This window comes from Trichechus manatus, unplaced genomic scaffold (assembly GCF_000243295.1).
Source record: "Trichechus manatus latirostris isolate Lorelei unplaced genomic scaffold, TriManLat1.0 scaffold00135, whole genome shotgun sequence".
Lineage (NCBI taxonomy): Eukaryota > Metazoa > Chordata > Mammalia > Sirenia > Trichechidae > Trichechus > Trichechus manatus.
Window position 1 is genome coordinate 6,858,695 of NW_004444071.1, and position 24,141 is coordinate 6,882,835.

General features: G+C 40.7%; 1 protein-coding gene across 1 annotated transcript in view; it reads left to right on the forward strand.

The window, feature by feature from the left end:
• SPEF2 (sperm flagellar 2) overlaps positions 1-13,309 on the forward strand; it is a 265,827-nt gene extending 252,518 nt beyond the window's left edge. The window contains exons 29-31 of the mRNA XM_012558083.1: positions 6,528-6,755; positions 6,954-7,076; positions 13,220-13,309. Coding sequence (XP_012413537.1) covers positions 6,528-6,755; positions 6,954-7,076; positions 13,220-13,309 — 441 coding nt within the window. The remainder of the gene's footprint in view (positions 1-6,527; positions 6,756-6,953; positions 7,077-13,219) is intronic.
• Positions 13,310-24,141: the final 10,832 nt, after the last annotated feature.

Below are 24,141 nucleotides of genomic sequence, written 5' to 3' on the forward strand. Positions count from 1 at the left end.
TATTTCTAGAAGAGTTCTGTATATTAATCTTTTGTATTCTGTCTCGGTAATTCCAAGAAGTTCTCTTCCTCCAGAGAATTTATTGAGTCTTTATTTTGGGAGCTTGCTGAAGCCATCATGGACTGCCTCTTTATGTGACTTGATATTGACTGTTGTCTCTGAGCCATCAATAATTTATTATAACTTTATTTTGTGTTTGCTTAGTGAGACCTAGCTTCTTGTTTTGTTTTGATATGCCCAGATAGGCTGTTCGTGTGCACTAGTTTGATTTTTGACACCTTTTGATCTCTAATGTCCTGTCACCAGGTAGTTAGTTCTGTAACTAAGTATGTGCACGCTGGAGTCCGTTAAAATTTCCTGTATGGGATCAGCTCAGGTATACAGGCAGTCGATCACCAAGTGTGTGATGCAGGCTCTCACCCCCAGTCCTAGAGAGGCATGGGTGATTGGTGCAGGCACTGGACTCTGGCTGTGGTAGGGGATCACGTGCTGAGCCAGGCAGGGGGCTGATGGCTGCCCCTGAGATTCTGAAAGAAAAGCATGTCCCTAGTCTCTAGGGTGAATGGGTAGGTGAGTTTTGCAGCCAGGCTAAGAGCACCCCACTATGTTGGCTGCAAAGACTCGAGGGCACCACTTTTTCTTGAACTTGTGTAGCAGGTGACTAGGTACTTTATGAGCTACCACCAGTCCTCAAGACCCTGCTGCAGATCGATAAAATTACCTACTTGAGGGGCAGGGCTGTTTCGAGGATCACAAATCTGCCCGTTCACAGCTGAAGCAGTTGAAGTTAAACTTCAGATGTTTGCCCTGTTGTACTGTGGTAGTGAGGGCTAACGCTGTTGAGATGGGTCCCCACAAGTCTATACAGGGGTGTATGGCACTCAGAGTCTGCGAACCCCTGATTTCTATGGACAGCAAAGGGAGCTGTGCCAACCCTGTGTTCCTGGCCTAGGGGAGCCAGCAGCTTATTTGTTCCCTCTCCAAGGCCAGGAGAATGGGTCAGGGCACCTTTTGTGATCTACTTCTGGCCCAGTGGACTCCTGGTGCAGAGCGGGGAGGGAGGAGGTAAAAAGAAGAGAGGTTTTTCCCAAACCCGGTGCAGAGCTCAGAGGGAGGAGATAAAAGGGAGAGAGGTTTTTCCAAAATCTGGTGCAGAGCGCAGAGGTAGGAGGTAAAAGGGAGAGAGGTTTTTCCCAAATGGGCTTTTTTTTTTTTTTAAATCACCGCGAAAGGGTGCGTGCATATACTTATCCTAGCCTCTTGGGAGCTGCTTTTCACTGGTTCGGAGTGTCCAAGCAGAATCTCTGCTGCCAGGTCTCTCTCAATATGGAAACTGCTTCTCAAGCACGTGCACTGCACAGCTGTTTGCCTGCTTCACCGTGGCCCGGCATGGCTGTGTCTCTGCAGTATCACCGCCGCAGCTCTAGCACTCCTCACCTCTTCCAAACAGTCTTCCTCTCTGGTATGACTCAGATGGATTTCTTAACCTTGCCTTGTTCAGGGCTGCCAGATGTTCACACAGAATCAAATCACTTGTTTTTCCAGGTCTTTGTTGTAAGAGGGATATAGGAAGCATCTAACTAGTCCACCATGCTGACCACGCCTCAGAACCCCAGGAGTTCTTGAAACACAGGGTCTGTCCACCTTTCTCACTCTTCCTCATACCTTGCCCTCACCACCCTGCCTCCAGTTACACTGCTCCATTTCTGTTCCCTTTCCAGCTGTGCTCTAGTTTCCCGGGCAGCCTCACCCCAGGAAGCCATAACCTCAGAAACAGCACCTCCAACAGATCCATTTTCACTTCCAAGACAGTCAAGCAAGTCTCTGCTTTTGTTTTCTGCATAAGCAGCTAAAAATTGCCCTAATATTTCATTCCTTCTTACTCTGTTTCTGCTGCCCAAGCTGATTGTATCCAGTTGGTGCAGACCTCTGTTTAAATTCATGGCTTCATGGGTAATTTAAAAGAAGCTCAAGAGCATGGCACTCATCACCAATGTGCTGGTCCTGGTGAATTTTTAAATGAATGACATTTGGAAAAACGGCTCATTCTGACACCTGTGTGGCAAGAGGTTGTGCTGTGGGAATTCCGTAAATTGTGAGCCTGAATCTCCTACATTTTAGACGTCTTGTAAAAAGCATGTTGGCAGGAGCCTTTGAGGTCCTGGGATTCGAAGCATATATATTTCCATTCTATTCTGCTCCTTGACAGCTTTGCCCATGTTTGTCCCAAGGACTGAACTTCTGTGCTGCCTTTTGAGATGTAGGACCCAGCTGACTGAATAATAGAAATGCATGGTCAGGAAGACACCCCAGCACCATTCCTTGGACACATTTGCAAGAAGTCCTTGAGGGTCACCTTGGAGAGCTAGCTGCACATGAGAGGGTGTCTGACAGCGCCACAATCTGTTCCACCGCTTAGATGATAATGGGTCTCACACAGAGTTTGGATGTCACTGATAATTGCTCATTCAGAAGCACTGACTTTTCTCCAAACTGGCATCACTGGTTTTGTTTGTGCACCTACATTCAAAATCACTGTCTTCCAGAGCTTTCTGTCAGAGGCAGCCCCTGCTCTGTAGCTCCCTGTAGTCCTCAGACGGCTGAACCAGGCTCCTTTGGTCATGCTTGCAGACTCCCTCATCTCCCTCCCCTCCCACTGAGCCACTAAGTCTGCTTCCAAACCTCCTAGAGAGCTGTGCATGCAAATAATAGCAGAACTTTAAAAAAACATCCTATGATGCTAATCATTTAAGGATTCTTTGCTCTAAAATTTCAGATGCTTTTATTTGTTAACTTTTGACTTAAAAAAATTCATTTCTCTGGACTTCAGGTTTAATTCCCTCCATAAACTAGTACCTCCATTACCATGAGACCAGAAGAAATGGATGGTGCCCAGCTACCATTACTGAACCTTTTGATCAAGGACCCCAGATGGATTCTGATTGTAAGGAGGATAAACGTGGCACAGAACTTCAAATTCACAAAGAAACTAGACTTACTGGATCCACTGAGACTGAGGGAACCCCTGAATATAATGCCCAGAAATAATCTTTAAACCTTGAACCAAAACTATTCCATAAAGCCATTGTTAAACTAAACAACAGTTTTAATCCAATTAATAAAGAACGTTTGCCTCAAGCATAACACTCCTATAAAGAATTATCTATATGACTGTAAACTGACAACAGATACTCTAAAGCACAGATGAGAACTTTAAGAGGCAGAGAGCCTAAATTAATGGTGATGAAACAATATGGGTAGAGACAGAATGGCGACACAATGTGAAGAGTGTAACAAATGTTATTGAACTGTTTATGTAGAAATTCTGAATGGATGTATGTTTGTGTATATTGCCACCAAAAATAAATAGAATATAAAAAAAGAAAAAAAAATCATTTATCCTGTGATGATTATATTGGGCCTTTGAAAAATTATTGATGTTGTTGTTGTCAGCTGCTATTAAGTTGTTGTTGTCATTGTTGTTATTAGCTGCTATCAAATCAGTCCCCGACTTATGAGGACCCCATGCTCAATGGACTCAAACGCTGCCCAGTCCTGCACTATCTCCACATATCAGTTGTGATCCATGGGGTTTTTATTGGCTAATTTTCAGAAGTAGATTGCAAGACCTTTCTTCCTAGTCCATCTTAATCTGGAAGTTCCACTGAAACCTGTTCAGTGTCATAGCAATGCACAAACCTCCACTGACATTGGGGGCTGCTCGTGAGGTGCATTGGCCAGCAACTGAACCCTGATCTAGCTTCATGGAAGGTGAGAATTCTACCACTGAATCACTAATGTCCTCTTTGAAAAATTAGTCCCTCCAACAGTTAAGTGTTCAACTGCTAACTGAAAGGTCAGCCGTTTGAGCCCACCCCAGGCCTCCACAAGAGAAAGAACTGGCGATCTGCTACCATAAAGATTACAGCCAAGAAAACCCCATGGGGAAGTTTACTTTGTCACATGGGGTCTCTATGAGTCAGAATCGATTCACCAGCACACAACAATTACAGAATTGCTTCAGAGGGACCAGGTTCCTTCACTGTGTAACTTTGGTATCCCCGCTCATCTAACCGGCCTAGTCATTCACCAGCCTACAGGTTCTTTCTGTATTTTGTGCACAGAGCATCTATGCTGCACTCTGAATAGAAATCTATGCATCCTTCATTCACTCAGCATGATGTTTTACACTTCGACTTGTTCTTTTCACTATACTAAGTGATCTTTTGCCCCAGGAAATTATTGACAGGTACCCATGGCATGATCCCCAAGCCTCCTAGGTGGAGACAAAACGCTAATTTCACATTTCTGCCATGTAGTATTTCCAATTTTTTTAGAATGGAGATAGACTGGATATATATGTGTGTGTGTGCATGCGTGTGTGTGTGTGTGTATAAATAGGTAGCATAAATGGTTAAGTGCTCAACTACTAGCCAAAAGGTTGGCAGTTTGAACCCACCCAGAGGCACCTCAGAAGACAGGCCTGGCAATCTACTTCCAAAAGATCACAAGGTCACAACCTTGAAAGCCCTATGGAGCACAGTTCTACTCTGACACACATGGGGTCACCATGAGTCGAAATCAACTCGACAGCAACTAACAACAATTATATGTATGTGTGTGTGTATATCTCTATACAACCATAAAACCAAACCCGTTGCCATGGAGTCAATTCCAACTCATAGAGACCCTATAGGACAGAGTAGAACTACCTCATAGAATTTCCGAGGAGCAGCTGGTGGATTTGAACTGCTGACCTTTTGGTTAGCAGGCGAGCTCTTAACCACTGCGCCACCAGGGCTCCATATCTATATATATGTATGTGTGTGTATATGTGTGTGTGTGTGTGTGTGTGTGTGTGTGTGTGTGTGTACACATGTATAGATATACCAATATATGCATATATATTTATACTTAATTCCTAAATCTTCAGCTTGTAGAGTGTTTTCTCTTACTTTCACTCTCTTTGAGATTGGTTAAATGTATGATTTAGCAAAGGATATAGAAATCCAAATTAGAGCAAATGCAACCTGTCTTTGTTCTTTCTACGGTCCATGACCCCTCCAGAATTCTAACAGGAACATATGACTACCAGGGGCTTAAAGTTTGTGCTGTGCCAAATCCTTTTATACATGGGACTTACATGGCTATTTGGAAAGCACTTATACAATCTATGCACTTAATGCTTCAACTTAATTCAGAGTTTACAGACATTGGCACCCTCCTCTTCTTTTAAACCTGAATTAGCATCAGCAAAACCCTATGTCCTTCCTGGGGTTAAAAGAGAATCACTACTCAGGTGTTCTCTGCCATCTGGCCAGCTAGCATTCCAAAATGCTCATTTTCAAATATTGGTTACCTCGTCATCAGAAATATATACACACAGACACACACAAGTACACACATATAGACGGAGGAGGGAGAGATTTACTGTAGAGAATTTAGAAAGTATAAAACAAAGGAAAAAAGAAATAAAATATTCCGTTATTGAGAGGTAGCCACCGTTAACTTTTTAATGTGCAGTATCTCCTTTCTTTTTTTCATATAATAAACATAGACATATAAGTAGATTAGGATCCTAGTATATTTATTATTTTGTGTTCTGTATCCTTTTTTGCATTTAATATGTGTTTTCTAATACCGTTATTTTAAAAAATAAAAGGCTATTCTTTTAAATCATAATTTTCATGGCTGCATAGAATTTTATCACAAATGTATTATAATTCGTGTCACCAGTGCTCATGCTTGGAAATGTAGGTTTTCTATTTTTGCTGTAAATAATATGGAATGAACATCCATATATAAAAATATTTGTGCATATGAATATTCCTTTAGGATTAATTCTTAGATCTATAATTACTGAGTCAAATGGTAGGGATATTTTTCGGATTTTTGATGCATAATAAATTACTTCTGACGGAATTCAGTCTTTACCAAATTCAAAATGCAAATACCTAAGTTCATGGCTCTTGGCCAGATTTCAAAGAGCAGCAATGAAAGTCTCAACCTGATTTTCTATATTCAAGTTTTCCATTTTGCCTTTAAGTATTTCGTTGGATTAGCCACCAGTATCCAAAGAAATGTTCCTGAAATTCTTAGAATCAATCAAGCTTGAGAAATTAACTTACCATTACCTTTCAATTGCAATCAACTTTCAAAAGCAAATACTATTTAAAAGCTACATTTATGCTTAGAAGTCTGCGCTAACTCATCCCAGTGTCAGCTGAGTGAGGAATATGATGTACCCAGCAGTGTAATAAGCCCAAGAGTGTATATAGAATGAATAGAACACATCTCACACTGAGGCCTCTTGTAGACCATGAGCAGACTTGGTCTAGGATTTCATCACTGTCACTTCCAGTGCAACTAGCATATTCTCTTCTAAACTTTGTTTAGCTAGTTTATGGTAGGCAGTATGATTCCACTGCATGGAAAGTGTGTGATGAACTTGGTGTTTTCTAAATGCCTCTGTTGTTGCCAAGACTTCATTCAGTCTTATTTCATGTTCTCTTCATTGGACTTTGTAGACCTTCTCCTTTACTGATATGAGTCCAGTAGGAGTATCTCCTGAACCTGAGGAAAATATAAGAGAGGAGAGGGAATTAAAAGAGGAAAAGGAAGAAGAAATACCCGAAAATGTAAACACTGAAAAGATTTCCATTGAAACACTACTCAAAGTGTTCCAAGGAGGAATCGAAGCACAAGACTGTGACAGATTCGCCAGCCACCTAAAGGCAGAGAACATTTATTATGAGGTTGGTTACATTAGTTTTGTAGAAGGGGCCACCTGTACATAAGGAAAGTTGCCCTCAAATTTTGAGCATATTTTCATGGAACTGTTCTCAAAATATATCATTGCATAGAAGTTATGACACATTCATTTAGTAAGTAGAATTTTAACATCTACAGGATTTTTAAAGTTAATTAACTTCATTTTTTTTTCTTCTTTAAAGAACTTCATAAAAATATTTCAGGACCTAGGTGCCAAGAATCTGGAGCCAATTGAAGTTGCTGTTCTCTTGAAGCATCCTTTTATTCAAGACCTGATTTCAAATTATTCAGACTATAAAATGCCTGTAAGTATTACCCAAAGTTGTCCTAATTTGGTTGGGTGCAGGTTCAGGACATGCTAGGACATCTTTAATGTAGGCTAGCAGGGAGGAAGAAGAAACTGAACTCAGTCAGAACAGGGCCAGAACAGGGAATCTAAGCCAGTAATAGCATCAGGGCAGAAAAGCCAGCCCACAATACCCAAAGGGCCACAAGCTCAGGCATAGTCAGGCAGCTATCTGTATCATGGGGCTGCTTCATCAGTGCCGTGGGGCTACCCACTGGGTCTACAACAGAAAGCCAGAGGAGGGTGACACTTAAAACCAGGGGGTGGAGTAATCAGATTCTGAATCATTGCAGCCCCCTAAGGATGCCAGCCCATGACTGAAGAGTATGGAGAATAAGATCCCTCTGGCCAAAGAGAACTAGCTCAGACCATAGTCTTTAGCCAAGTGCTGACATATGCAGTGTACTCTAATCATAATACACACTGTCTATGCAGTGGAAGTGACAGTGCATATGAAAGGTTGAGTGCCATTTCTACCAGGAAATCAGTGGGCAAGATGGGGAAACTGAGGATGAAACCCATAGAGACTAGGCCAACCCAGCAGAAGAAAGGAAGAACCTGCAACTCAGAGATCACACAGCAAGTCTCAACCACGCATGCTTAATGCATGTCCATGGGTCTTCAACAGCCAGGGCAAAGGAAGGCAGAGGCTGAGACCAGCCCCTTTTCAGCGTGTGGGAAGCTGTTACACCTCTCTGATACCAGTTTAGCATCAGGAAGTCTCCCTATTAGACTCCTGGCAGTCATTTTTTTGGACTACAAAGGATGTGCTGAATTTCCGATAAAAGCACTTTCACTTTTATAAAGTACAAGTTATCAAAGATGCATTTACTCCTGACTTTTCAGTGATAACCAATTACCTTTTGCAGGTTTCTTCCTATGCCCACTAATGATACTATCCCGACTTCTAGATCTTTGTGGCTAAACTCTATTGGCTCTAAATTGCTAACTTTTTAATATAAATTTCGCCACTTGTTTTAGTAATAATTGGAATTCATTTCTAACAAGCTAGTACATGCTGAGACACTAGATCCATTTAGTAGTGAAGTACGATTACAGCATTTAAGAGCACAGACTCTGGAATCGGAAAGCAATAGAATCAAATCTCGGGTCCACCACTCACTAGCTACCTGACCTTAACTTTCTCTTCATCCTGCCTTCCTGATATGTTAAACGGGGATAATAGTTATACATATATAAAGGATTGTGGTGAGGATTAAATAAGATTGTGCAGGTAAAGCGGTTGGCATGGTCTCTGGCACAAGGGAAGCACTTTAGAAATGGTGGCTATTATGATTACTATTCAATACTGAGAACTTGGTACTGAGACCAAGGATCCCTGATGGTGCAATGGTTAAGCACTCAGCTGCTAACAGAAAGGCTGGTAGTTTGAAACCACGCTGCACTCTGAGAAAGATAAGCCTGGTGATCTGCTCCCATAAACATTACATCCAAGAAAACCCTATGGGGCAATTCTACTCAGTCAACTGGTGTCGCTATGAGTCGAAAATCGACTCAGTGGCACCTAACAACAACAACAGTACTGAGGCCGATAGTATAAAGTTCTGCGGAAGAGAGAACATGAGTACCAAACGCAGTTGGTGCTCTGAAGAAAATTCCACTCCTGTTTGCAAAGTCATTTTTACATGCAGGAATTATAAGAGAATGCTATAAGGTAAACCAACCGAGTGCATAATTATAGGAATTCAAAACATACGATATTTGTTTGTGCTAGCTGCATGGAGGAGGTCTGCTGAAGAAGAAATAAGATGGCCAGGGTTCTAGAAAGTGAAGGGAAAGGGGAGGAAGTCTACAGGGACTTGCTTGTGGGTGGGGAGGAGACAATGTCCCAGGTGAGAGACTCATGGGTGGGAGCAGGACTACATGGGAGGAGTGTGAGCTGGACCCAACTGAAGAGCAGGTCTGTACAGGCTGCAGTGACCATGCTAAACTAGTACATCAGGCAAAATTACAAAGAGCAAAGTCACAAGGGGAAATTTGGGCTGAACTGAAAAGCAATGCAGAATTGATAGGCTTCTGAGCGGGAGCATCGTATAATATTAATTTCTTCATCCCTAAGTGTGTGTTTCCTAACCATGTGATATCATTATGTTTCTGCTTTTAATAGGGTTCCTTTTTAAAAAAAAAAAAAAAATTGTGTCTCTTTATTTAAATAAACCCAAAATATTTGAAACACTCTTCCAGTTATTTCAAGTTATTGCTAATATAGGATAAATCCTGTTAGACATAATTTCATACATTCAGTACATTCATACACTCAATAAACACTGTTTGCATTGGAACTTGTGCATTACATTTTCCTGTATTTCATACTTCATCAATAAAGACCGGCTTTTTTTTTCCACATGAATCAACTCGACAGTAACTGCTGGTTCACTAGTTCTCCACTTAGGCTGAGGAAGGCATAGTCAGTGCAACTCTAGAATTAGTGAAGACAGAGCTCATCAGAACTAGACACTCAGCAGCCTGTGCAGACCCATCAGAACTAGACAGCTAGAGAGGAAGGGCGAGTCGGTGTCACAGTGCAGGATGGAGGAGAATCACATGTGCCAGGATCTGCTGCCCTTTACTTTCCTCTCAGCAAACGCCATTCTGTATAAAGCGGCACCCATGGGCCAATCACATTCTCCTACACTTCATTCTACAAACTGTTTCATGTTCCAGGGAATAGCCATTTTATTTTGAATCTGCAAAATAATTTGCAAAATCTTTTGGAATTGTGCACAGTAGGATTTATCTTATATTAGCAAGAACAAGTGGGCACATAAAACGATGCCGCAGTCACAGCGCATGATGGGAGGAAAACTTCCTGCAAACTCATGACAATTTGGGAAGATCCTCACTTTGGTCAGAGTCACTAAATATAATTAATTTGCAGAGAAGATGCTATTAGGCTCTTTGCCTGAGAAAAGAAAACAGCCAACGTACGACTGCCTTAGGGGATCAGCTCCCTTCTCAGGGAAAGATGGAGCCAACAGGGCTCTTTTTAATTCATGTATTTTCCTCATTTCGGAGGGAGTTGTATCAACTTGGATTGTACCTCATCTCAGGTACTACTGGCATTGGGGACAGCACAGTTCCTCCTTGTGTGGGACTGTCCTGAGCCCGGCAGGATGTCTAACATCTCAGGCCCCATTCACTATGTTCCAGGAGCATCCTGACATTTTGACCACCAAAAAACACCACTTCACACTTCCAAATCTCCCAGCTAGGTGATACTTCTCCGACTGAAAGCCACCAGCTGGAGAGTGTCTGACCCCTAGTTAACCAGTCTCCACAGTACTAGTATCACCTGACACTTTCATAGTAGAAAGAGAGTTAGTTAGCTAGCTGGTTAGTTCTTTGCCAGGGTGATTCTTTAAGCTATACCCAAGTCAGCTACTTCAACACTCACTCTCCTTGTCCTTTATCCTTCACATCTTCTCCCTGTCACTCCACCGAGGGTTCTGATGAGAGGACAGTGGCTCCCACATCGTGACTCAGTCACATGCCTGTGAAACAAGGAGAGGTGTGTGTGTGATCTGGGAAGCCCAAATCCTGACACTGTGAAGTGAAAGCACTTCCCTTTCCAGTAAAGTGCTCGGTTCTCATTTTTGTTAACATCACATTCATCCTGTCATCATTTCTGTTCTCCAGATATCCATGTACAAGTAAATATATCACATTTTAAAGTGAACTTTAACCACAGTGATGTTATTTGAAGATCTTTCTAGATAAGCAGAGCAAAAGCTAGAGTGTGGTTTTTCAGGTTGAAATGTTGTTTGTTATTACAGATAGTGGGAAGCGAGGGCTGTTGCCCAACAGCTCTGTTTACGAGATTCGGGTTTAGAAGCAGCAACATTTTAAAATGTGTATCTGAGAAAACTCAATATGCGTAATTATTATATGTTTTAGTTTTGCGCCTATTGCGAGGCAGCCTGGCTTTGAAGTTATGACAGTGGCCTCTGGGTCACACTGATTGGGTTCACACCCAGGAGCTGTGTGACCGTGGGCAAGTGGCCTCACTGAGCCTCGGTTTTCTCGTCTGTAAAATAGGGATAATTATCATTCCTACCTCATTGGGTTCTTGTAAGAATTAAATGAGTTACTCCACATGAAGTACTTAGCTCAGTACCTGGCAGATAGAAAGTACTCAATAAATGTGAGGTAATGTTAATATTATTATTATTAGACTCTAGGTAGTTTCACGGGCAAGATTTATTTCTGAGCCATGTGAACTTTGATCTGGATGGACTGATGAGCTGGCATTTCATCTCCTGAATGCAGTGTCTTCTCTTTGGAGGGACAGGAACTTTCACTGGTGCACACCACGATGACAAAGCTTAGACCTGCTAGTATCCAACTTGGGGTCCAAACCCAGGTTCCAGGAAGCTCAGTGTGGCCCGTATTTATGTGGGAGAGCCAGCATTTGTGTTGAGCTTTATAGTTATTCAGTTCAAGTCATTTATTTAATTCTACTTCCTAGACCTTATACAAGGAGGTGATTTTCAAGTAATAGTCCCAAATAATTAAGAGAATGGTTTAGTTAAATGTATCAAGATCAGCGTTGTAACTGGCTTGTTGGTGAGCAAAGTCAATTTCCTATGACAAATATATTCAGAAATGTAAGTGAACAAACAATTTTCTATGCAATCTAACAAGTGTTCTTTCTTATGATTAATACATGAATGTACATTTCTTTCAGCAAACCTATAAATCAAGCATATAGCTTTAAGAATAAGGTTTACATCCAATAAGAGAGAGCAATAAAACTTTCAGTGTTAAAAACAGAATGTCACAGGAGAATTTCTCATAAACAAAGCAATCAGGACCCAATTGCATGAGGAAAATACTTACTATAGGTTGACTTGAAGGGATTTGATCCTGCTTTGTCTTTAAAGTATCTGACTTAAAAAATATTCTCCAATCTTCTTTATCTTTATAACAAAATTTGGTGGTTGTTTTCTGACTCTGTCAAGGTTCCCCCTTAACTGCTACTGAAAATTGTGGTCCCTGATTTCAGCTATAAATTTAGCCAAGGCTGTTTTAAATATATCTGGAGTTTATAATTTTTCCTATACTATGGAGTGTCAGATAGTCACAAGTCAACTCATTTCTAATCACCAAGCTAACTTTCAATGCTCAGTATTAGTTCTTATAAATATAGTATTCAGAGAAGACATGGTGTTAAGGACAGCCGTGGGAAGGACCAGAGGGCTCAATGGAGGCCAGCTTCTCTTTTCTGCATGATTCACTCAAAGTTAACCAAGAGCAAGGTTTCTTGGGAAAATGATTCACTATGATTCCTGACAGTGACTGATAAATGCAACGTGTAATGTCACTTGGCGGGAGACAGCTTAGATGGTGAACTAGCTCATGTCGGCATAAGTAAAATGACCACAGTCAAACCGAAACCTTTGGAACTCAGCTCTGAAGAAAGAAAACTTAACGTTTCTAAAGCACTTCCCTAAATTTGTGAAATAAAGAAAACTAAAAGCTACATAAATGTAATTCCATATTTTACACCTGTATTTGCACCCCTTATACGTTGTAATAATTTTTAAAATTTGTTTGGAAACTATTTGTGATATAAAATGTAAGATAAGTAGACGTTTGAGGCAGATGAAAAGCAGAATGGTCTATCCTTAATATTGAAAAAAAAAAATGGAGAAAATAAACAATCCCAGAAATAACAATCTGCTGTTCTACAATTCTACAAATCCATGGAGATTATTAATTTAGCATTAGAATTTTCCTTTGATAGAAGGTGAACACTGTTTTTTATTCATTACTAAGAAAATAACTAATCTTTGGGCTTGTTCATTATGCACCAGACTCTGTTTAATTGCTTTTACAAATGTCATTGAATCTAATATGATGCTAACTCCATTATTAGATGGAATGGAGGCTCCAAGATTTTAGATACCTTTCCAACAGTGCAACTAAAAGTTACAGGCCAGGCGTCAAGCTAAATGGGGAACAGTTCTCCCAAAGGAAAAAAAAAAAAAACTTACTGTTCAATCACTGCCACATACTAAGTGATTATTAATCCTAAATGATTTATTAATGTTTGTAACTTCTCTTTGAACTTTTTTCTCTTAGGATATTAAAATAATTCTGCAAAGGGGTGAACATGTACAAGGAAGTGACGGCGAGAGATCGCCTTCAAGACTCACAGAGGAAAAGAAATGAAGCCAAAAGAAGAGACTTTTGTCCCACTTTGTCTTCAAAGTACCTGACTTATAAATATTCTCCAACTTCCTCCTTTGTCTTTTTAATAAAATATGATGTCTCTATCAGTGCTTTGTTTTTATAAGGCACTTGCATCTTGGCAATAAATCTTCCAAACATCAAATGTGAGCATGATGTTTGTTGTATATGTTACTATCATTGGTGTAGTCGGTGTAGAAATGACCCTTCCCAGGTTATGAGGGGTACTGAAAGGGGACCTTCGTTAATTCAGAGACTATTCTTTAATAAGCCATAAAGAAAGAGAGCAAAAATCCAAAGCAAGAAGGAATAGATTTGGAAGTGATTCTGAAAATCGAAGGTAGCAGAACAATATATGCAAAAATAAACATACAGCTAAACCAAGAACATTCCCCTTGAGAAGCAGCCACATTAGGCAGATATAGGTGAAAATTCCCCCAAGACTCTACCTCAGGGCAGTACTGATATATAAATTTTATAGTTCTTGGTACATATGGTAAAATTCTAAGGCTTATCCCAGCAGCAGAGGAGAATGCATTATTGAAATGCTAGAACAGTCACAATCCTATCATCTATTCATAGTGCTTTCTTGATAGAATAGAATGTTTCTTTTGTAGATAGATGAACTCGTATAATTGTGTTTTACTAGTATAAAGTAGTGACTCAATGATACTTATCTAAAGAAAGTGTTAACCAAAAAAAAAAAGTCAACAATAATGTGTTCTCAGTGACTTGGCTTCTGTGACCCTTCTCTCAGAGTCTCCTCTGCTCCTTCGGAGAATTCCTTTCTGGATCCGCCACCTCTCGACCACTAGATATTGGAGGGCCCCAGGCCTCAGTCCTTCCCTATCCAGTTGATCCTGGATGATCTCATCCAGTCTCATGGCTTTATAGGTATTAGAGATGCTGACAATGCTGACATTTCTATTTCTCACCCTCTCCAGACTCTAAACTTGTCTCTCTTACTGCCTGCTTCAATTTCCACATGGATGGCTAATAAAATTTAAAAAAAAAAAAAGTTGCCACGTCAACTCCAACTTATGGCAACCCCATGTGTGTCAGAGTAGAATTGTGCTCCACAGAGTTTTTAATGACTCATTTTTTGGAAGTGGATCTCCAGGCCTTTATTCTGAGGCGCCTCTGGGTAGACTCAAAGCTCCAACCTTTTGGTTAACAGCTGAGCATGTTAACAATTAGCGCCACCCAGCCTCAAACTCAATATGTCCAAAGTCGAATTTCTGATTTCTTCTCTTTCATACCTGCTCCTCCCATAGCCTTCCCCATTTCAGGCAACTCCATCCTTCCTATTATTCAAGCCCAACAACTTTAAGTCATCCTTGACTTTTCTCTCTCATACCCATTCTTTCTCTTATACCCTACCCCAAATTCATCAGCGAAATATTTAGGCTGTTCCTTCATGATGTATTCAGAATGCAATCTTCCTCGCCCCTCTGCCACAAGAAGTTGGGTCCAAGCCACCACCATCTCTTGCCTGGATGATTGCAATAGCCTCCTCCAAGTTATCCTGTTTCTGCTCTTGCTCCCCCTATAGGCTGTTCTCACAACAGCAGCCAGAGGGAGCCTATTGCAAGTCAAGTCACGCCTTCCTTCTGCTCCAACTCTCTACTGGCATCCTGTCTCATGAAGTCTGGCCCAAGTCCTCATCTTGATCTAGCCCCCTACTATCTCTCTGATCTCAACTCCTGCTAGTCTCCCCACTGCCCACTCTGCTTAAGCCACAAATCCATCTTGCTAATCCTCAAATACTCCAGGCACATTCCTGCCTCAAGGCCTTTGCACTTGCTTGTTCCCTTTGCCTGGAATGTTTTTCTCCTGCATATCTGCATGGCTTGTCCTCTGATGTTTTTCAGGTGTCGGTTCAAATGCCACCTTGTCAGGAAGGCCTTCCCTTACCACCTAATACATAATAGGAACAACCCACAACACCACCTCCACAATTATTTCTCTCCATTGCACTTATCAACATCTGGCAACTCTTTTATTAGTTTATTGTCTGCCACTCTGCTAGACTGTAAGTGCCACGAAGTCAGGGATTTTGTGTATTTTGCTTACTGCTGTCTGACAATGTTGAGTATATGGTAGTCAGTTATTAAATCTTTGCTGAATCAGTGAAAGACCATCATACAGAAAAAAACACCTTTTGTTAGCGTAACTCACAGTGGATAACCTTGAATTTGATAAGGTTTCTAGTAGTCTGTTGCTCACCCCTTCTCTCCTGTCTGTGTGTCAGCTTGAAATTTAGATGGCAGCCTTCTCCTTGGTGACAATTTTCAGTAACTTCTCAAAGTTAAATTGTTACCCATTGCCATCAAGTCCATTCCGACTCAGAGCAACCCTATAGGACAGAGTAGAGCTACCCCATAGGGTTTCCAAGGTTGCCATCTTTATGGAAGCAGACTACCACATTTTTCTCCCACCGAGTGGCTGGGGGGTTCTAACTGCCAACATTTCGGTTAGCGGCTGAGGACTCAACTACTGCACCAGCACCACTAGGGTCACCTAAATAGTTAAGTTCCCTACAATAATTTGAGAACAGGGAAAAGACTTGTTCTTACTGTAGGACTGCGTCTGCTCCAGTGCTCATATCTTCAGAGGGCCATGGAATAAAATAACTACAAGTAATCAAGGTCTGCAGGAAACCAGTACCAACGTGAAAAGACTAACAGCACAGCCAGCCTTAAGTTGTGTTGGTATGTTCGTGCAAAGTATGTAGAAATATCACATTTAGGTTGATCACTAAAATAATGATCAATCCAAAGACAATTTCTATAATTAATGGAAATCACATTCTATTTCTAGAGAGTGACAGATTTCTCAATTTTGCTTCTTGTGGGCTAAGGTTGGCCTGAGATTTCATTCTCAGAACCTGTGTCTCCAAGATAACGGAGAATGGTGACCCAAGAGGATGCTTGGGAAATGGAAGAAACCCTGTCAGAGTTTTCACAATTCCACCTTAGCTGATTCATAAGTGGATAAAAAGAATAATTCTAGATATTCTAGAGAAGGAAAACAGAGGAATAGCCTAAAATAAAATTCAAATAAATAAAATATCATGATAAAGACATCAGCAGTAAGCGAATCCCCATTTCATTAGGATTAAACAAGAGAAGACAATATTACATTGCAATAGAAAAAAAAATTAAAAATAGAGCAAACAGTATCCCTTGCCGTAATAATATTCTTGCACAATGTTGTTAAGTAGGAAACTTGTAGAATCTCCCTCCTGAGGCTCACGGACTCTTGGAAGCAGTAGGAGAGCAGTCATGCAAGGGGACTCCCTGCTGGCTGTTTGCCATGTCACAATCTTTGAATCACTATCAGAATTAAGCAGACCTGTTGACTAGGCACCACACAGTTCAGGTCCTTTCTGGAGCAGGTGAGGGGTGGAAATTTATACCTAACCCAGAGCTTGCATGGTATTCTCCCAGAGAAAGGAAGATCATCCTAGCTGAAGCTGATCTCCCTGAGATCCTTTCAAGCCTGCTAATTCTAGTGAATGCCCAACCATCTTCAGATCCATCTGGTTGCTATTTTTGCACTAAATATTTCCATGTCCTCCAGATGTTCCTTTTGTGAGATGGTTCTGAAGTCTCTCATCTCGGTTTCTGTCCTCTAGATATATCATCAGTACACTTCTCTTAACGTAACCCAGGACGCCAAAGTGTGCACACACGTGTGTGTGTTGGGGTAGAGGAACTCTGTGGTGACTAAAAGACACTAATGATATATTACACTTACAAATAATTAAAACCTCCAAGACTCTCTATCATGTGCTAAGTCACATTCCACCTATCCTAAAAAGTAACCACTTCTTTACAAAAAATTAAAGTATGGGTACTTACATAACTAAAAAACAGTTGCCTTACTGTCTATTCCAACTCATGGTGACACCATGTGTTTCAGAGTAGAAACAGAGCAGTAGACTAGTGCTCCAAAGGGTTTTCAATGGCTGTGATCTTTCTCCAAGGTGCCTCTGGGTGGATTCAAACTGCCAAACTTTTGGCTAGTAAGAGAGCATTTAACCAAATTTATCTTCCAAATATGTCCTTGCATTTTATTCTGTCATGGTGTTAAAAGAAAATTTTTAACCTGATTCCATCATCCAGCACATGTGTATCATCTGCTGACATGGTGGCATATCTGTCCTGATCCCTGGGCTCTCAAGGAGGAAAGCACCTCACCCTCCTCCCCAAAACTCTCCTGGAGCCTTAGGCTGTCTTGCAGTTTCCTGTGGTAGCATCTTTGCTTCCTTAAAAGTCCTAGTCTTGCCCCAGTAGTTTCTTGCCGTCTTATTTACCTTACCATTAGGGATGCTTGGTTTCTTCATCTGCAGGTCATAGGTGGTACCTGACCTCTTCTCTGCAGGAGTGTGATAGCCAAGAGGGACCATCTTTGCTGAAGTCCAGTTGCTTCATGACTACCCCATTCAAAAGCCAGAAGCACATGCTTGTTCATGCTTCAAATCTCCTGCACTTCCTTAACCCTCACCACTAAGTATCAGTGTCATGACAGGGGGACATTGAGTCTTCAACTCTTTGCAGAGAAGTATTGACTCTGGAAAGTCCTGAGTTTAATGATTAATCAAGACTTTTCCACCTCAGGTTACAATTTCCTCCCACATTCTGACTTTCTTTTATGAGCTAGTCCTTGGCTATTCTCCTTCCCACCATCCTCCTGCACCCACAGTGACCAGCCTTTCAGGACAATTTTATGTTTTGAAAATAATTCTGCACGTACAGTGAAAACCACTCATCCTTCATTATAATGAAAATAGCTTACTTTCTCAATTTTCTAAAGCAAGTTCCATTTTTCTCTCGCTATTGGCATTACTTCCCCATCATCCAAGCATCCGATAATGGCATTAATCTAGTTTCCTCTTTGATTGTTCTGATCAACTCTTTCCACGCCCCCAACCTAGCAGTCACTAAATCATTGTTCTCCACTTTTTAGAGGTTTAGTGGCTTCTTACTGCTTCTTACTCAACTTCTTTCCTATTTCAGTTACTATAGTAGTGTAACAAAACACCCCAAAATCTAGTGTTTTAAAGCTACAGCAGTGTCTTCTGTTTCATTTAGCAGCAGCTGGGGCAGCTCAAAGACCAGGCTTCGATCACATGAAGGCTTGCTCACTCATATGTCTGGTACTTGGGCTGGGGAGACTCAAACAGCTGGACACTGGGACAGTTGGGACTTCTTGAGCATCTCTCTATATCTCTATGTGGCCTTTCCACGCGGTTTCTCCAACTTGTCACAGTAGTCCAAGGTTCCAAAGGCACAGGTCCCCAGAGACACAGCCAGGCCTAAGGTGTACGGTCTTTTACGACCTAGCTTCAGAAATCGCACAACATCTGTGTACAGCTGCATTCTACACTTTAGAAGCCAGGCACTAAATTCAACCCATATTCAAGGGGAGGGGAATTAGATTCCAGCATATGTGAGAGAATGGCAAAGAATTTGAAGATAGTTTTTAAAGCCATCACATCCCTTATAGCAGGGTTTGTTTATCTCTTGTTTTCATCAGGGTTCTTTTGGTTGCAAATGGCAGAGACCCAAGTTTCTCATAAGGAAAACCATGAAAATCCAAAAACAGGAGCCAGGATTAGCACCGAGCCTGGTTTGTCGGTGTTTCTGGTTTCAAAGTAGTCCTCAGCACCTTGAAAGCAAGTGGTCGTGGCTGGTGCTTACATTGGACTAGCTCTGCATTTCAGGTCTACTTCTTTTTCTCTTTTCTGCTCTTGGATATAAAACGCTCTTTGCTTCCTATTTAGGACTCCAACAGAGGGACTTTGGTCAATCTGGCTAACCTTTTTATTCCAGGCCGTTTATACTTATGTTAACATAGGCTACTCTTGGGTGTCACAAGGTCAACTGGTTATAGACCTTGGGAGACAACTTGGGTGGCTGGGGGTGGTGGTAGGGTGGTGGGAAGGTAGGCATGAGTAGCATATTCCTTTAAAAGAGGCAGGCCATTAAATGTGTTAGTACTGCTTTGAGGAGAATGTGAAGTCAGTTGTCTTTTAACTTTTGACTAAGTCCTTAAACCAAATTCAGGACCCAATAAAAAAAACTTTGGTGAGATCATGGCAAAAGCATTAGATCTGGCCCTAGCAGTGCTTTGGGTAACCTTGGAAAGCCACAAAATGTTACAATTTTAGGACTAGAAGGAACTTTGGAGGCCATCTAGTCAACTCCCTCCTTCCACAAGAACTTTTTCCACAACATTCCTCCCAGAACCACTTATTCCCAATTTGGCATGTCAGTAGCTAAACATGTGTGTCCAGGACTGTCTGGGATTTTTGTAAGAACAGTCAATATATATTTACTCAAATCAATTTGGGAAATTCTGAAAGTTTCCTAATTTAAAAGAGTTAATCAGATTTTAAATCTCCCCCAAGAAGGCTATGCATTACAGAACTCTGTACATTCAACCCAAATACTAGTTTTGAAGTCAGCCTTAAAGAGGTCTTCATTCACAGGGTCATGAACAGCTGGGCTAGCCACTCTGTGGGCAGTGGTTCTGGTGAACAGTTACTGCATTTTTAGTTTATGTCAGATTGAAAAATTTGAGAGTACTCAGGACTCATTTTAAAACTGTCAAAAAATAATACTACAGTATTTCTATGAAAATACAGGGAAGCTGATGCTATTTTCTAGTAAAATAAATATGGTAGTAATGATGCCTCAGTAAACGGATTACCTGGGGAAAAGATGAGAAAGAAAACTCCAATGTCCACAGATGTGTAAGTACCTGCAAAAATGTCTTCTGTACCTCTTCCATTGGTTCTTATCCATCTGAGGATGAATAACAGGTGTGAAGCTGATGGAGTTCATTTTTTTCCCATAGATTTTTCTTTTTCTTCCATTTCTTTCTGTGAACAGGTCTCCTCCTTCATACCTGACTCACAGTGTCCACTTATTTCAAAGAGCCATTTCTTCCTTTATAATAAATACTGGAATTTTGGATCAATTCCTGGGAAATTCTCTGCAATGAAGTTCACCTTTCCCTTTTCGCCCCACAGTGCATCCTCTTCACTTTCTCATGTAACCTCTGCAGTCACCTTTATTCTCTCCTCCATCCCTTCAGTCCCAGAAGTATTGAACATTTTGAAGTCTAACCATCTGCCTCTACTGTGTAATAGGGCCTGTTCCTCCCCAACCTCTGAGAACCTTGCCCATCATTATTTCCTATATTTTTCCAGTCTCTCTCCTCTAGCTACTTCAGCCTACAAACATGTTCAAAACTCATGCAGTGGGGAAAAAAAATCCTTCCCTTGGCTCCACTCTTCTTACCCCGGAGTTACTATTCTCTCTCGCTTTCTTTTTACTGCCAGACTTTTTAAAAGGATAGTCTTCATGAAAGCTCCCTAGACACATCCAAACTCCCTGAGGGACTGAATTGTTGGGTGGAGGGCTGTGGGGACCATGGTCTTGGGGAACATCTAGCTCATTTGGCATAACACTGTTTATAAAGACAATGTTCTACATTCTACCTTGGTGAGTAGCGTCTGGGGTCTTAAAAGCCTGTGAGCAGCCATCTAAGATACTCCACTGGTTTCACCCCTTTGGGAGCAAGGAAGAATGAAGAGAACAGGATACAAGGAAAAGATTAGTCCAAAGGACTAATGGACCACAGCTACCAAGGCCTCCACCAGACTGAGTCCAGTACAGCTAGATGGTGCCCAGCTACCACCACTGACTGCTCTGACCGGGATCACAACAGAGGCTTCTGGGCAGAGCTGGAGAAGGATATAGAACAAAATTCTAACACACAAAAAAAAGACCAGAGGTACTGGCCTAAAGGAGACTGCAGAAACCCCGAGAGTATGGCTCGTAGACACCCTTTTGCTCAGTGGTGAAGTCACTTCTGAGGTTCACCGTTCAGCCGGGGACTGGACAGTCCCATAAAACTAAATGAGACTAATGAGGCACAGCAGTCCAGGGACAAGGGCTAGAAGGCAGAACGGGACAGGAAAGCGGTGACAGGGAACCCAAGGTTGAGTAAGGACAGTGTTAATGTCTTGTGAGGTCTTTAACCATTGTCATAGGGCAACATGTGTACTAACTTTAATGAGAAACTATTTTGTTCTGTAAACCTTCATCTAAAGTGAGAATAGCAGCACAATTGGAAGAGCATAGTCAATGTCTCTGAACTGTGCATGTAGAAATTTTTGAAATGGTGTATCTTTGGCTATGTATATTTTCACCAAAAAAAAAAAAAGAGGTCGAGAAGGGAGAGGGTTGACATGTCGTGGGGTTGTTAACCAATGTCATAAAACAATATGTGTACTACTGTTTAATGAGAAACTATTTGTTCTGTAAACCTTCACCTGAAGCACAATAAAAAAAAAAAGGATAGTCTACACTCACCCACCACTCAGCTACCTACCACTTTATCACTTGCCACCAACTTTTATTCCTTAAATGGATATTCAGTTTTGTCAGAGATTTTTCTGCATCTAAAAAAAGATTATATGATTTTTCTTCTTTAGTAAATTCATATGTGGAATTATTTTGGTTGATTTTTAAGTAATGAACCAGACTTGCATTCCAGGGATGTATGATAGTTTTTGTGTATCATTGGATTTGAGTTGGTAATATTTTGCTGAGGAATTCTGATCTATGTTCAGAAGAGATATCAGTCTGTAGCTTTATTTTCAAGATTTATTTTCTTGTAATATATCTTGTTTTCATATCAGGTTAGTGCTGGCCACATAAATGAGTTAGTATGTATTCCCTCTTGTTTTATTTTATGAAAGAGTTTGTGTAGAATTAGTATTATTTCTTCCTTAAATATTTGGTAGAATTCCCAATGAAGCCATGTCATGGATTGAATTGTGTCCCCCAAAAATATGTGTATCAATCCGGCTAGCCCATGTTTCCCAGTATTGTGTAATTGTCCACCATTTTGTCATCTGATGTGTTTTCCTGTGTGTTGTAAATCCTATCTCTATGATGTTGACACATGGGATTAGTGGCAGTTATGTTAATGAGGCAGGACTCAATCTACAAGATTAGATTGTGTCTTGAGCCAATCTCTTTTGAGATATAAAAGAGACAAGTGAGCAGAGAGACAGGGAAACTCATAAAACAAGAAACAAGAGCCAGAAGAATAGCGTGTCCTTTGGACCCAGGGTCCCTGTGCTGAGAAGCTCCTTGACTGGGGAATATTGATGACAAGGACCTTCCTCCAGAACTGACAGAGAAAGAAAGCCTTCCCCTGGAGCTGGCACTCTGAATTCAGATTTCTAGCCTACTAGACTATGAGAGAATAAACTTGTTTTTTTAAAACTGTCCACTAGTGGTATTTCTGTTATATCGGCACTAGATAACTAAGATAAGTCGTATGGCCTGGATTTTTTGTTGTTGTTATTGGGAAACTTTTAATTATGCATTCAATTTCTTTAGTAGATATAGGATTATTTAGATTATTTTTTTCTTGAGTGAGTTTTGGTGTCTTTTAAGGAATTTGTCCATTAGATCTAATTTTTTGAATCTACTGGCAAAAAAAAAATGTTTATAACATTCCCTTATTATTCTTTTAATATTGGCAGAGTCTGTAGTAATGACCCCTTTTTCATTTCTAGCATTGGAAATTTATATCGTTTCTCTTTTTTCTTGGTCAGTCTGGCTAGAAATTTATCGATTTTATTCACATTTTCAAGGAATTTGTTTTTGATTTTCATTGATTTTTCTCTATTTTTTCTATTGTTTGCAGCCAATCATTTTCTAACCCTTTAATATAGCTGGCCTTATTACTTCACTGAAATTGATCTCACAAACATCCCAATTCACTTCTCAATAAACAGTCGGAGTGGTTATTTCTTTCCACAGTTTAATACAATTAATCACTCTTTCATCTTTGAAATTCTCTCCTCCCTTGGCTTCCGTGACAATGAACTCTTCTAATTTTCCTCTTATCTTATCTCTACACAAATGAACTCTTTCTTCATTTCAGATTTGTATGAGCTCCAGAAGTTTATACATATTTTCTTGCTGGCTTGAAAGTCCTTCTGGGCTCCTTAGCTATGTATCTCTACATCGGAGTCTTTGCCACCCCACCTCCAATCCCTTGCCAGCCAGATACAGTGCATTTGGACATCAGTGAGGTATTTTACAGGGTTGTTCGTGATATCCTCATGATATCCTTGGGAAAAAGATAAACAAATATGGACTAAATGCAAAGACAAGTGAATTATTAACTGGTGGATTGGTTTTAGCAAATACAAAGTGCTCATCACATGAGTTATTCATTATCTGTCTTCCTCGACAGATGGTTAGCTACAGGAGATACTGACCATGTCTGTCTTATTCACCACCATGATACAGAATATCAAAAAAGAAATTCAAAGAGAGGTATAGAATGCATGCTAATTATAAATACAGTTAACACAATATTTTTTTTAAATTTTTTTATTGTTGTAGTTTAAATGAAGTTTATGTTTCGAGTTAGTCCCCCATATAAAAATTTATACATACCTTGCTATGTGACCCTAATTGTTCTCCCCATACTCCACAGCACACTCCTCTTTTCCACCACTGATTCCATATGTCCATTCAACTAGCTCCTAACCCTCCCTGCCTTCCCATATCACCTCCGGACAGAAGCTGTCCTTTTAGTTTCTTGTATTTACTTGAGCTAAGAGATACACTCCTTAAGAGTATCACTTTATGTCCACAGTCCAGTCCAATCCCAGCCTGAAGAGTTGGCCTCAGAAATTGTTTTAGTTCTGGGCTGATAGAGAATCCAGGCGCCATGCTTTCCGGGGTTCCTCCAGTCTCAGTCAGATCATTAAG